Below are 15387 nucleotides of genomic sequence, written 5' to 3'. Positions count from 1 at the left end.
TCCTTTATAGATGTCACATCCTGAATGCGGCTCTGTGGCACGCCCAGGTATGTATAAGTCTCTCCAGCGCAAAGGTGTCGTATGGCGCTTCTATAAACGAGCCCAGGATCTTCAGGGATGGCATTAAGTTTTCTTCGCTTCAAATAAACCTTGGCGCATTTGTCTAACCCAAATTCCATTCCAATTTCCTTAGTATATCGTTCGACAATCCCCAGAGCTAGATGCAGTTGCTCTCTGTTTTTAGCATAGATCTTAAGATCGTCCATGTAAAATACATAAGTGACCTTGTACTTTCGAACTGCAGGTTTGCCGCACAAGTACCCATCGGAATGGCGAAGTGCTAGAGATAGTGGCAATAATGTAAGGCAAAAGAGGAGTGGACTCATGGTGTCGCCCTGAAAGACACCTCTCTGAAAGGTGACCTTGTTAGTTGTCACACGATTTTTTCCAGAAGAGATAGTAAATCTGGTTTTCCAAATCGGCATCAATCTCTCTATGCACCCAACTATTTGCGGATGAACCTTTAATATTTCCAAAAGACAAATGATAAGTCTATGGGAGGTCGAATCGAAAGCTTTCCGATAATCAATCCAGGCCATCGATAGGTCACGCTGGTAGAATGCTGCATCTTTGCAGACACATCTATCGATGAGCAGGTTCTCCCGACATCCGGCTACGCCTTTCTTTGAGCCTCGTTGTTCATACATTTCTTGCCACACAGGTTCAATTGCCCGAACAATCCTATCATTTAGGAAAGCTGTGATTATCTTATAAAGTGTGTTCATACAAGTTATTGGCCTGTAATTCTTCAGGTCAGCTAAGTTGCCTATTTTCGGCAGGAGTATTGTGCGCCCTTCCACCAACCACTCTGGAATCGGCTCTTCCGACTTCAAAAATGAGGTGAAAATACGGGCCAAATGCTGATCGGTTGAAGAAAACTTCTTTCACCAGAAGGTTTTGATACAATCTGGTCCCGGTGCGGAATAGTTCTTCATCCCTCTTAATACTTTTTTCACCTCCTCGGTAGTGATGGGTGAGAATTTTTTATCAGGTGTTATGAGGGCAACACATAACTCCTTGAAGCTATTTATATTTTCTGAGTCTTCGTCCAGTCTATGCTGAACTTCGTAGACTTCTCTCCAAAATACTTCGACCTCCTCTGGTTTGGGTGTCTGATGCTGCCTGATGGTCAGCAGCTTTGACTTGTTAAGTGTGTGATAACGGGTCCGGAGTTCGCGCGCGAACTTTCGAACCTTGGCGGTAAAATTCCTGCCAGATGTGATGTAGTCAATCACACACTGAATGCGGGACGCGTACTGTCTTGCCCAGCCTATCTTTATGGCAAATTGATGCATTCGTCTTTTGGTCTTATGATCAGCCATTGGTTTTGTTTTACGATTCGCATCGGCCAAAGCTCTCGCTACATTATACACACCATAATTGATAGCCCAGAGGTCGGATTCTCCGGAAAAATGTCCAAGGAGCTCGTCATCCATTTCAGCCAGATCTTTAGGCTTGAGAGAAACCTTGGTGTTGATGTTTCTCCGGGTCGTAAAGCATCGCTCTTCATCTATTGGATGCCTGTCCGCGGTTGGTCTTAGTGTCGCCTCTCTTTCTCTGTTGCCGACTTGTTCTAGCTGCGGTAGAGTAGGCGTTCCGCTTACATAGCCCCTTTTACGGAGTAGTTCAACATGGTTTCGCAGACGTTGCTGCGAAAAGTGCGATAGCTCCGGCTGTTTCTCGCACCACAGAGCATGCAGCCGTGCCATGTAACCCCGTTCAGGGGCCACACTCGCATCGTAGCACTCTAGCAAGTCGTGATTCAGTCGCTCCGTCCACCCAAAGGTCGCGAGATCCCGCCGACCCATCGCATTGAATCCATTTTCTTTGGCTCCCCCAGCTCTATATTGGAAATTCAGGTGATTCCTAAAATAACCTGCGTTTGTTGAAAAATTAAACGCTGACATAATATAACATTGTTGAAAGATTCTAAATCTTGTTCAAAATATATAATGATTTTGGTTTATTAAAAATACCATATACTTTCCGTTCTAAAACAACATAACATAAAAGATTGTTCAAAAATTTCTTATAAACCTTCTAAAGCGGATGATTTTTGTTTGAAAATGCTTATTTTATTTGGAAAAAAAACTAACATTTTTCTAAGTTAGAATTTTTTTTCAAAACTTTATAATTTTATATTAGCACTAAAATATCATGATATTAATTATTATTATTTTAATATGCATTATTAATTATATTAATTTAATAATGATTATATCAATTATAAAATTAAAAAGTATATATTTTTCTTCAATCGCGTAAGGTTTTGTACTTTTTTTGTATTAAAAGCGATCATTTGTAGATTTAACTTTAAAAATTTTTTAATTTTAGTTACAAAACAACTTCAAGTAATAAAAAAACAGCTTTTTAACAACAATGATTACAATATTTTCGAGACATTTCGATATACGCCATTTTTTTAGAAACTAAAAATATAAACTATTGAGCGGTAATATTTTATAAGATATTTATCGATTTTTATAGGATTTGATCAGTTGTGTATTCGAGAGCTTAAACGGTGGTTCAATTGGAGAACTCGATTTGAATCCAACAAACGCTGGAGATCGTGGACTCAAATTGCTTAAGGTAATTATAATTTCCTTGAGAAACTGTTAATTTTTTACATAAATTTAAGTTAATTAGAAAATTTAATTTCGAATTTTTATGAGGTTTATTGAATCCGGAGCCTCAGTTTCAAATTCGAATACTAAAAAATGAACTAATTTATTTTTTAGTCGTACTCTATCAAAGTATAATTTCCCATGAAAGTTTTAATTGTCAATATATTTAAAAATAATTATCGTTCCAAAATTAATGATCTCAAATTTAAAGAGTTTTCAAAATATTAAACTCCAAATTTAACAATATTTGAATGTAAATGGCTTTATGAAGAAATAATGCTAGACAAAAGTATCATTTTTAAATATAATACATTTCAAATTTAAGAGTTTTCTGGTTTGAAAATAGTTCAAATAATTAAGTGGAAATTAAACAACGGAACAGAAAATTGACATTTTATTCTGAGTTATTTTTTAAGAGTAAGAAAGTTTATTTTGTCAATAAATAAATTTATTAATTTATTAATTTATTATTATCACTTGATTTCTATTATTCATGTTAAATGTACGAAAACCCGGTAATATTCTAGAATCTAATGTCCTAGAATTTTCTAGAATATTTTGGAATATTATAGAATCAGGAGTGCTCCAAAGTTGTACAAGATATTCTGGAATTTTCTTGAAGGACTGAAATTTATTGGACATTTAAAAATTTGGTTAGAATTTTCTAGACAATTCTGAAATGATTAAGAAATTGTAGTGTTTGGGATCTGAAACTGTTATATTATTGAATATTATATGAATCTTTTTTTAGAATACTTAAAAATCTTACCGGATTTTCTGCAATGTTCTGCAATGTTCTGCAATGTTCTGCAATATTCTGGCTGAAAATTTTCTAATGTGTTTTTTAAAAATTCTTCAAAAATCAGGACTTTTCTAGGATCTTATGGAATATTCTGAAATGTTTTGATTTTGGGAAATCATCCAAAACAAAATAATGCGATTTTATAAGTTTACATTTTTAGAAAGAATTTATTTTGACAAGACCTTTCATTAAGTAATAATTAATATATGGGCTTCCGAATAATTGGAAGTTAATCTATTTTTAAATAATTCAAAGTATGTATGTAGAAATGCCTGGGACTTAAAAATATTTTGTGAATTGATAGAAATCTGATAGAAATCTGATAGAAATATTTCTAATATATTTAGGTTCTTGCCAACTACTTCCCCACCTCATTTGAATTCGCGGAAATTCCGGAACTATTTATCAACTACCTCAAAAACGGAGACGAAGTCAGAAGATCACTCATGCTATCTCTTCTCGCAACATTAGGAAAGCGGAAATACCTTTACGAAATAATAAATTCGGATTCTATTCTAGAATTCCTTATCTCCACGACAAAAAAACTAGCAATCGAGGGAACACCCAAAGAATCTAAACAATCGATTCGTTGTTTAAAATTTTCCACGCCAAATTTTGAACATGTCTATGAAGAAATTCTAGAAAGTATGAATCTCCAACCAAGTTCAGATTTTTTTCTAGGATCTGTGATAGCTTTAGGCCATATTGCACTCGAAAGGCCAGAGGGGAAATGTCACCAAGTCGAAGATTTAATCCAAAAGGTTCGACAATCTTGATTAAATCTAAATTAAAATTCCGGGTGTCTACTCAAATCCTTGGAAAAAATTCGCGGACAATTCCAGGCTTTTTCTAGGTATCATTTTTCATAGTGCGGAACCAATAAAATATTTCGCATTTTTTCAAAAAATCGATTCGGAATTTCGCGAGTTTACTGTAAATAATGTTTTTTTTCAGTTTCTAGGGATTCAAAATTTAAAAAGCTTTGACAAATTTCATTACTTTACTTTACTTTTGACATTTCCATTACATTATTAAGATATTCTTAAATACATTAACAGCATCGACTAATTTAATAATTAATTAATAATATACTATAAAGACATAATTAATCATTTTTTGAATTTCTCTCTAAAGTTAATTAATTTGCATAATAAGACAAACAAATATTTTCTTTTATCTTATCCTTGAAATTCAGTGCATATTTAGGTAATCTTAATTGTGGGTACTACATTATATTAAATTTAAACCGCTTCAAATTATTTTCCTCTCAACCAAATAGTTGAATTTTCATCCAAAAACGGAATAGTTCAATTTTCAATTAAAAAATTAATTTCCATCTAAAAAAAATTCAACTAGATAGATGAATTTTTAACCAAATAGTATAATTTTTAACCATACAGATTAGTTTTCTATAAAAAAGACGATTTTTCAGCAATATAATTAATTTTTAATCGTATAGTTGAATTTTTAACTAAAAAAGATAAATTGTCAACAAGAAATTGAATAGTTAAATTTTCATTAAAAAAAATTAATGTTCAACCAGAGAGATGAATTTTTATTTTTTTAATTTTTTATGGAATATTAAATGGGAATAGTTACATTTTTAGTTTTTAAAAAATATTTTGAACAGCAAAAAAACTAATTTAAAAAAAAAATCGTGACATTTTCAAAGTGATAAATTTTCAACTAAAATGATAAATATTTAAATAGAATAATTGAATTTTCAAACCAAAAATAATGAATTTTCAACTAAAAAATTCACACCCAAAAATTGAAGAGTTAAATTTTCAGTTTAAAAAGTTAATTTTTACACTTAAAAAAAAGTCAACTAAAATTATGAATATTTGAGTAGAATACTTCAATTTTAAACCAAAAAGGGAAATTTTTAACTAAAATGATTAGTATTCAACTACAACGATTTAATTTTCAAGTAACAAAAGCAACGAATTTTCAACCAAAAAATATAAATTGTCAACCGAAAATTGAATAGTTAAATTTTCAGTTAAAAAAATTAATTCTCAACCAGAGAGGTGAATTTTTACTTTATTCATTTTAATTTAATTAATTTTTTTATGGAATATTAAATGGGAATAGTTAGATTTTCAGTTTAAAAAAACTTTGTTTTAACAACAACAAAACTAATTCTCAAAACAACAGTTACATTTTCAACGTGATACATTTCCAACTAAAATGATAAATATTCAAATAGAATAATTGAATTTCCAACCAAAAATAACAAATTTTTACCTAAAACGGATAATTTTTCAACCAAATATGGAAGAGTTTACTTTTCAATTAAAAACCTTAATTTGCCACACAAAAAATTTTGAACCAAAGTGATACATTTTCGAATAAATTTATTAATCTTAAATTAGAATAGATTAATTTTGTAACTAAAATGAGGAATAATCAACTAAAATAATAGAATTTTTAATCAAATACATGCATTTTTACCGAAAAGATTAATTTCTACCAAAAAAGATGAATTTTCAATTAGAAAATATAATTTTTCAAGGAAAACTGAATAGTTAAATTTGTAGTCAAAAAAATTTATTTTCATCTGAAGAGATGAATTTTGAACGAAAATGATGGAATATTCAATTAACATAGTTAAATTTTGTGTTTACAAAAACAATTTTAAAAAATTCAACAAAATAGTTATATTATCGAATAAAGTGATAAATTAAAAAAAATTAATCTTCAATTGGTAGCATAGTTGAATATTTAACCAAAAAGGTGAATTTTTAACTAAAATGAATCTTCAACTACAATAAAATAAGTGGATTATTATCCAAAAAGATCGATTTGAAACCAAAAAGGTGAATTTTTAACCAAAAAGATCATTTCCTCACCAAAAATATATTACAATAGAAAATCTTGTAGTCAAAAAAATTAATGTTTAACCAAAGAAATATATTTCTAACTAAAATGACGGAACATTCAATTAGCGTCGTTACATTTACAGTTAAAAAAATTAATTAAAAAAAAATTTCAACAAAATAGTTATATTAGCAAATAAAGTGATAAATTTTTAACCAAAATCATGAATCTTCAACTGATGAAATAGATTAATTTCAGAACAAAAAGATGAATTTTCAATTAATATTATGAATCTTTTACTATAATAATTGAATTATTAACCAAAAACATGGATTTTAAACCCAAAGATGAATTTTCAGCCAAGAAGATTAATTTCTACAAAAAGGATACATTTTCAACCAAAAAGAATATTTCTTAACCAAAAATTGAATATAAATTTTTTTAGACAAAAAAAAAACAATTTTTTTAACCGAACAAATTAACTTTTAACTAAAATAATTGAATATTCAACGGGCTTAATTAGATTTTTAATTTAAAAAATTAATTTCAAACCAAAAAAAAAGGGATTAAAAAAAAGTTAAATACAGTAATATGAAGCTACTTTTACAAATGAAAAAACATTAATATGCAATTTAATATGTAAAAAAAAAATAAAAAGATAAGGCACGCTCTCGAAAAAATTCCTTAAAAATTCCAGGTTTTTCCAGGGTTTTATGTAGGTTAGACACACTGAAATTGCACTCTTATTATAATAATTTTTTATAACTTTAAAAACCTTTCTAGATTATTGATTATCTTCGAGATTATAAAGCAAATGAAGTTCTAGGAACTTCAGGAACCGACTGGTGTAGTGAAAATGAACTCTCAAAGACAGAAAGATCTTACGAAGAAGCTATAAAATGCGTGGCTCGATGGATTTACGGACTAGAAGATTCTGACACTCTGATCGATTTGGCAAATAATTTTTTTGATATTTTAAATTCTTTTTTGCTAGAACCTTATTCTTTAAAAGAACCAACAAAGAACAGGCTTCGTGCGAAAGCTGCTTGTGCGATTCTGAAAATCTGCGAGAGAAAGGAATTGAGACATTCGATTCCTCTTCAGATTTTCTATGATCTTTCCAAGCTAATGAATGTGAGTAATTTTCAATGCTTTAGAAATTTTAATTTTAATTAAACTATAAAAAAATGTTTATGTTTAATATTGTAAAAAATTAGAAACTTTTAAAATTAGATCATTTTCAAATTAAATATAGTAAAAATTATTGTGCAATTTCAAAGTCGAAGCTATCAAAGATGAATATTCTCAAATCAATTTTATAAATTCGATTTATTATTTATTTATTTATTTATTTATTTTACATTTAGTATGGTCAAAATTCGACAGATTGCAGTTGCACTGAAAATGGTTCAAATATAGACTTTCAATTTGAAATTTTACTTTTTAATTTTTTAGGATTCAGGTCGAAATTATCAAATTTCAAAAACTAGTTTAGAATCACTAGAAAATAGTTTAAAAATGGTCAAATTTATAAAGTATCAATCATAAATGGCGAAATATTCAGAGTTTTTAATTGTTAATTATTTAATTACGAAGGATTTCAGATGGAAATGATTTCAATAACATTTAAATTATCATTTTGTTTAGTTTCAAACGCTCCTAATTTAAAGTTGAAGAATTAAAAAAATGTAATAGAATTTATAATTGAAATATTAAAAGGTTTTAATTTATAATAATTATAAATTTTTAATCTAAAATTAGTCAATTTCAAACTTTTTTAATTGGAAATGGCACAATTATTAACGATTTGAAATTGAAAAAGTTATGTTTCCCAATCTAAAAATTATTCTCATTTGAACCTGTTTTATTTAAAATTGTTCCTTGTGAATGAAAGTAAAAATGTATAATTTTGGAGGATTCAGTGCAAAGTTATCTAATTTCAAAATTTATTCTAGAATTCCTAGAAAACACTAGTTTATAAATTGTCATATTTAGATAGTATCAAGCTTAAAGATGAAATCTTTAGCGGCTTTAATTTAAAATTATTTAACTATGAATGGTTTCAGTTGGAAATTATTTTAATAACGTTTACTTTCTTATTTTGTTCAATTTCAAAATAGGCTCTAATTTAAAATTGATGAATTTAAAAAATTTTTATCAGAAATTATTTGATTTTCATAATTAAAAAATAACGAGATAATTAAAATATTAAAAGGTTTTCGTTCCGAATGATTCTAAATAATAAATTTTAATCTAAAATTATTCGATTTCAAAAACTATTAATTGGAAATGTCACAATTAGAAACGATTAACAAAAGAGTTTCATATAAACCTCAAAATTTGAACTTCAAATTGCAATTAAATATTAAATTTTGAACGATTTTAATTGAAAATTATATATTTAAAAATGATTTTCATGACGAATTATCATATTTTAAAGGCTTAAAATTTAATACTGATAATCTATTATGGCTTTCTTTTAGTATATTTCTAAAACATTCCAAATTTAAATTATTTGCTAATATACAATTTTGATCAATTTAAATTAAAAATCAACATTTTTGTTTATGTTTATTTTCATCTAAAGATATTGAATTTTAAATTGTTCCAGAAGTGCTTGAAGTACAAATTTGAAATTAGAAACATTTTCCAAAAATAAACGCTCTCAATTTTAAATTATTTAATTATAAAGGCTTCAATTTTCAAACTGATTAATTGGTGAAACTATTAGTATCTTCAATAAAAAAATTGATTAAATTATTTTTTAATATTTGAATTTGCTATGTTTGTAATTTATGAGCGTTCTATTTGTTAGTAACATTTTTTTATTTCACTATTATTGAATACTCAGGTAAGAGTTTAAATTTAAATTTATTATAGAAATTGCAACATACGAATTTAAAAATGTTAAATTTGTAATTTATAATCTCAAAAACAAACGATATTTTCAAATGCACTACAATATTTTTAGAATCTCATGCCGTATTTAAAAAATATGTTACCTGAAATTCATGAAACTTGCTGTTTGTAATTTTATTGCACAATCTTATAAAATTTTTAATACCTTATTTTAAAATATCGTCTAATTTTAAAGGCTTTCAATTGAAAATTTTTAAATTAAGAATGCACTAAATTGAAAACCAGATATTATTTTTACTTCTGTATCCTATTTTTGAACGATTTGAGAGACCAACAAATATTTAATATTGAACCCAAAATGATTCAATTTTGAAATTTGAAGCTTTTAAAATTCAATAATTTGAAATTGAAAATTTCAAATTTTTACTTCAAGTATGTGACGAAGTCACTTTTTCACGTTCGGAAAAAATATAAAAAATAAAATAAAAAATCCAAAAATACTGTAGTACATTTGAAAATATTATTTAGTGCTTCATTTTTAAGAAAAAATGTATGTTTTTAAATTTAAATGTTACAAATTTTATGTTAATTTTAAATCTTCAAATTGAAATCGAACAATATTTAATATTGCGCTCAAAATGATTGAACTTTAAACTTTATTAATAAAAAAATCGTTTAATCTTGATGTCCAAAGTATACAATTTTAATCAATTTTTATTTATTATTAATTTAAATTGTTGTTTAGGATAAATCTACTAAAGCGAGTATACTCTTCGTTCGCAAATTAATAAAAGGGCTCAAATATCGTTTGCCCGAGCGATTTTTAACGAACGAATTTCTCGGGTTTTTTGTTCTCGCCGGAAAACAAGAGGAACGAATGATTGCCATAAATTCAGCTCTCGAAGTTGTTATCGCCCGGAGGAATTTTTTCCTTAATTATTTAATGAATACTGCCGAAAATAATATTTTCCGTGAGTTGATTTCAAGATTATTATTATTACTGGGCTGAATTCGTGAGATATTTGATTACAATAATAATTTGTAATATTTGCATTTTATATTATGTCCTTTCAGGAAATGAAGAACTGAAAGAGAGAATTTTTGAATGGCTTCCAGAATTTTCGATTGTTTATGCCCTACCGATTCTGGCACGAGATCCAGATTTTACGGAAATTAACTACCTGTCGTTAAAAAGAATGGAGAAATATCTCTGGCCGTTTTTGCAACTTATTGTCGAAAAAAGCGATTTTAATTGCTCGATTCTCTTGAAAAAAATTGGTGAGGAATTGAAATTATTTGGCGATGCGCAATCGTCTAATTTGAATGAAGTAAGCACACAATTTTTATATTTTCATAAAGAAAAGTCAATATTTATATATTATTGTAAGTCTTTTTTTATTTATTGATTTAAAAAAAATAGAAATTGGGGGCGTTGAACGAATTATTCTTGTTGTTTGTCAAGAAAAGAATAAAAAAAGGTTCCGCGAAGGTCTTTGAAGTGGAATTAAAAATTCCCAGAACTCACTACACAGAAATACAATTATCCGACCATCATGAATTCTCGCCTTCTCTGTTTCAAAGATCGAAAAGAACTTCAGTGAAGAAGAAACTCTCAGTGGTTTCTACTACTGCGTAAGTTATACGATTTTACTACACATTTGTTCATTCTTTTATTCACTAATTTTTAAACAATTCTTTTTTATAAAAGTAAGGGCAGACTTAAAAGTAAAATTAGTCGTAATGCACTGGCAATCTATAAAAAATGGTCAAATTTTCGTTTCTCTTAGGAAAAAATGTTTTAGGAAGATCAATCTAGATTTTTGTATAATCAATTTCCTATACATTTTTCGCGATTATGGGAAATTAAATGTAAAAAATCATTATATAGAAAATCTAGGATATATTTACCTTGAATATAAAAAACAAATTTATAAAATCTTATAAATATTTGGAGGTCCTATGAAATTCCTGAAATGTTATGCAATTCCTTGAAATCTTTGGAAATTCTACAAAATTATTTGGCGTCTCATCAAATTTTTTCAACTTCTTGAAATAAAATGTAATAATTTTAAATGTAAATATAAAGAAATTTTAATCGAAAGGCTTAAAATTATGCAAATTCAAACATTGAAATCATATTGCAGCAATTTTTTTTTATTATTATACTAAAGTTTGTTTTTAGTTTTAAGTGAAGTTTTTCCGGAATAGGAAATGTTTTCATTTTTAATGGTTCCCATTTAAAATTACTATGCGCTTTCACCATTTTTTAAGATAAATCAATTTATTTTTGAATTTTAGGAAAAAAATGTAAATCAGTTTTAATATTAAATAATAATTCTGTATATAATAACAAATTAAAATTATAGGATTTCACAAACTTTGACTTTGAAAGACTCAATTTAGTTTCCAATTTTAAATTGTCAAATTTTAATCGCTATCAATATATAATTATTCAAATTCAAAAGGTTTTGAGTTTTGATTATTTACATAATTAATATACATGAATAATGTCAAATAATACATTTTAAATTCTTTTGTACCAGAGAGAACTTAAAATTATGCAAATTCAAACATTGGAATCATATTATAGCAATCTTATTTTGTTAGAGGTCTTTTATTCCTTTTATCAGATAAGAAAATTTTTCACTTTTAATGTTTCCCATTTAAAATTAATATTTATTTTTAACGTTTTTTGGAATAATTCAATTTAGTATTTGATTTTCGGAAAAATTGGCCAAATCAGTTTTAATGTTGAATTGTAATTTTTTTATGTAATAAAAATTTAAAACTCGAGAATTTCAGAAGCTTTGACTTTGAAAGATTCAATTTAGTTTTCGATTTCAAATTCGGATATCTAATTTTAAACGTAATTTTAATCTGAAATCATTTAATTTCGAGATTATTTAATTTAAAATAATAAACTCCTTTCAATTAAAAATGTCCAATATTGAAAATATTACTCTGAAATTTTTCAAATTTGAAATCTTTTGTTTAAAAATGGTTGAATTTCAAGTACTTTTAATTGAAAAATGACAAATTTCAAACGCTGTTGTTAATAATTAATACAAATTCAATTCTCTCTTATTCCATTATAAATCTTGTACTTTTCTCAAAATAGTGGCCACCCTGGAAATGTTTCGAAATCCCTTAAAATCCGCGGAAATATTTTTAATTATCTTTGAACTCTTTTGGAATCCAGTAAAGTTTCTTGAAATTTATGAAATCCTGTGAAATCCCTTGAAATAATTAGAAATCCTACATTAGCAATGTAAGTAAATCATTAGGTTTTAGTGTCTCTATTTTTTGCATCCATTCTGTCAATATTTTTACATTATTGATTTCTATGCTGGCTTTCTTGTAGTGATTTTCTATAAAGATATTTCGAGAATCGCAAAAAAAAAGTTTTAATTCATCGTAGGAAAATCATTACAGGCCTATACTGAATTTTCTACAATATTTTTTCCTATAGATTGCAAATTTCTTTTATGAAGAAATTTTATGAAGATAAAAATATTAACATGATTTCTTATTTTCAGTGGAGACAAACGAGTTCGACGTACTTAAAACTTAATACGTCAAGGTTACAAGTGTATCTACCATCAATTTCAAAGAAAAAGATTTTTTGCTTTTTATTTTTGTTTATATAAAAGTTTTGTTTCTCGATATCTTTTATTATCCATTATGTTTATGATTGTAGAACTTTATATTTTGTGATCTTTACAGATTGTATGTATTATATAACAAAATATATAAATGTTTTGGAATTTAAAAAACGTAGATATTTTTATTCGACTTGGATTATATATTATATTTTGAATAACAAAATTTTTCGGAATTGAACAGGAAATTAAATAAAGAAAGGCGAAAAAAAAAGAATGCCCATGTCTTTCTTTATAAGACAAAAAATTGGACCAAAATTTGAAATTTAAAAAATTAATTTTCCACCAAGAATATTACTTTTGACCAAAAAAGACAAATTTTCAACTAAAAAATATAATTTTTAAAGAAAAAATTCAATAGTTAAATTTTCAGTTCAAAAATGACTTTTCAAGCGTAGAGATAAATTTTTATCTGAAATGATGGAATATTCAATTGAAATGTTACATTTTCAATTTAAAAAATATAATTTTGAACCGAGGGGTGAATTTTTCATAATATTATGGATCTTTAACTAGAATAGTTAAATTTTTAATAAAATGCACGGATAATTACATTTTTATTGGAGAAGAAGTTTCGATTTAAAAAAACTTAATTTACAACTAAAAAAATAATAATTTTGAGCCTAAGAAAAGAAGAATTTTCCACAAAATGGTTGATTCTTCAACCAAAGAGATGAATTTTCAATTAAAATTATGAACCTTCAACAACAACAAAATAATTGTTGAGAAAAGAGTGAGTTCGTTTTTTGGTTAAAAATATTCATGTTTAACCAGATAGATGAATTTTACTAAAATGATCAAATATTCAACTTGAATATTGAGTTATATTGTCAGGTTTAAAAAAATTAATTTACAACTAAAAAAATTAACTTTGAGCCTAATAATAAACGAATTTTCCACACAATGACTTATATTTCAATCAAATAGATTAATTTTCAATTGAAATGAATCTTCAACAACAAAATTTTTAACAAAAGTGTTTAACTATATAATTAAAATATATATTTAAACCATAATTTTAAACCAAAGAGATGATTTTGTAACCAAAATGATGAATGTTTTGCTATGGAATAGTTAAATTTTCAACCAAAAAGATTAATTTTGACCAAAAAAGACGAATTATCAACAAAATACATTAATTTTCAATAAAACACATTCATTTTAATTTGAAAAACATCAATTATTATCAATTAAAAAATTAATGGTTATATTTTCGGTCAAAAAAATTAGTATTCAACCAAAGAAATGAATTTTTGCCTAAAATGATGGAATATTCAATTAGAACACATTTACAGTTATCAAATTTTACGTTCAATAAAAAAAGCAAATTTTTAAGAAAATAGTTAAATTTTCAAACAAAGTAAGGAATTTTCAACTAAAATGATAAATTTTAATTTAAAATTACAAATTTTTAACTAATAACGATAATAATTCTTCCACCAAAAATTGAATATTTAAATTTTTAGTTAAAATTAATGTTAAACATATTAGATAAATTTTTAACTTAAATAATAAAATATTCAAGTGGAATAGTAGTTAAAATTTCAGGTCTAAAAAAGTAATTTTCAAACAAAAAAATTAATTTTGAGCCTACGAAAAAACGAATTTTCACCTCAACGTGACTCATTTTTTAATGAAAGAGATGCATTTTCGATTAAAATGATGAGTCCTCAACCAAGCAATTAAATTTTCATTCCAAAAAGATAAATTCTGAACGAAAAATGCAGTAATTGATATTTCAACTAAAAAATATTCTCTAAGCGGAAATTGAAAAGTTAAATTTTTAGTTAAAAAAAATTAATGTCCAACCAAACAGATAAATTTTTAATTACAATGATTAGTCTTCAACTAAACCAATTAATGTTGAATAAAAGAGTTTAACTTGCAAACTCAGGTAATTAAATTTTCATTTCAAAAAATATGAATTTTTGAACAAAAAATGTATTAATTGTATACTTCAATCAAAAAATATTTAAAATCTTATTAAAAAAGGGGGGGCGATAAATTTTGCAAATAAACTCAGTGGCGTAACTTCTTCATCGTGAAACCCCGCATTGCGGGGGGGGGGGGCGTTCTTCTATGAGGGGGCCCCTTACGGCCAGTGGAAAATTTATATTTTAATTTCAATTTTATATATTCTTTTGCATTTCTAAATAATTATTTATTTGGATTTTAGAAATTCGAAAGAATATATTAACAATTTTATTATTATTTGAACAAATCTAATTTGTTTAAACAATTCATTTTCCAAAAATATTTTAAAACTGCATATTATGAATTAAACTTAATATTCTATTATTAAGAAGAGTAGTAAATTTCCTTCCACATTTCTTTTAAATTGAGCATGGACTGCTTCCCAATAAAAATAGTTTAAACATTGAGACGACGTTTCAGGAAATTTCAGACAGGGACGCACGCTCCCTCCGCCACTGTGGTAGCGACGGGTAATTTTCTTATAAAAAAAAACCGCTTTTTCTTCATTTTTACTTAAAATCATGAATTGTTTAATATTATTTTCAGTAAAATCTACATTTTCCAGTCCATCTCACTCAAACCCGCACCC

The 15387-nt window shown here is 26.5% G+C and overlaps 1 protein-coding gene across 2 annotated transcripts in view; it reads left to right on the top strand.

Moving 5' to 3' along the window:
- LOC117175385 (sister chromatid cohesion protein PDS5 homolog A-A-like) overlaps window positions 1-12931 on the top strand; it is a 30113-nt gene extending 17182 nt beyond the window's left edge. For both annotated transcript variants that reach the window (XM_033365103.1, XM_033365097.1), the window contains 7 exons: window positions 2548-2649; window positions 3834-4247; window positions 7090-7440; window positions 9911-10136; window positions 10240-10493; window positions 10586-10797; window positions 12702-12931. In XM_033365103.1, the coding sequence (XP_033220994.1) occupies window positions 2548-2649; window positions 3834-4247; window positions 7090-7440; window positions 9911-10136; window positions 10240-10493; window positions 10586-10797; window positions 12702-12729 (1587 nt within the window). In that variant the 3' untranslated portion in view covers window positions 12730-12931. The remainder of the gene's footprint in view (window positions 1-2547; window positions 2650-3833; window positions 4248-7089; window positions 7441-9910; window positions 10137-10239; window positions 10494-10585; window positions 10798-12701) is intronic.
- Window positions 12932-15387: the final 2456 nt, after the last annotated feature.

This window comes from Belonocnema kinseyi, chromosome 1 (assembly GCF_010883055.1).
Source record: "Belonocnema kinseyi isolate 2016_QV_RU_SX_M_011 chromosome 1, B_treatae_v1, whole genome shotgun sequence".
In the NCBI taxonomy this organism is placed as follows: Eukaryota; Metazoa; Arthropoda; class Insecta; order Hymenoptera; family Cynipidae; genus Belonocnema; species Belonocnema kinseyi.
The sequence above is the reverse complement of the archived record's forward strand: the minus strand, read 5'-3'. Positions and strand labels throughout refer to the sequence as shown.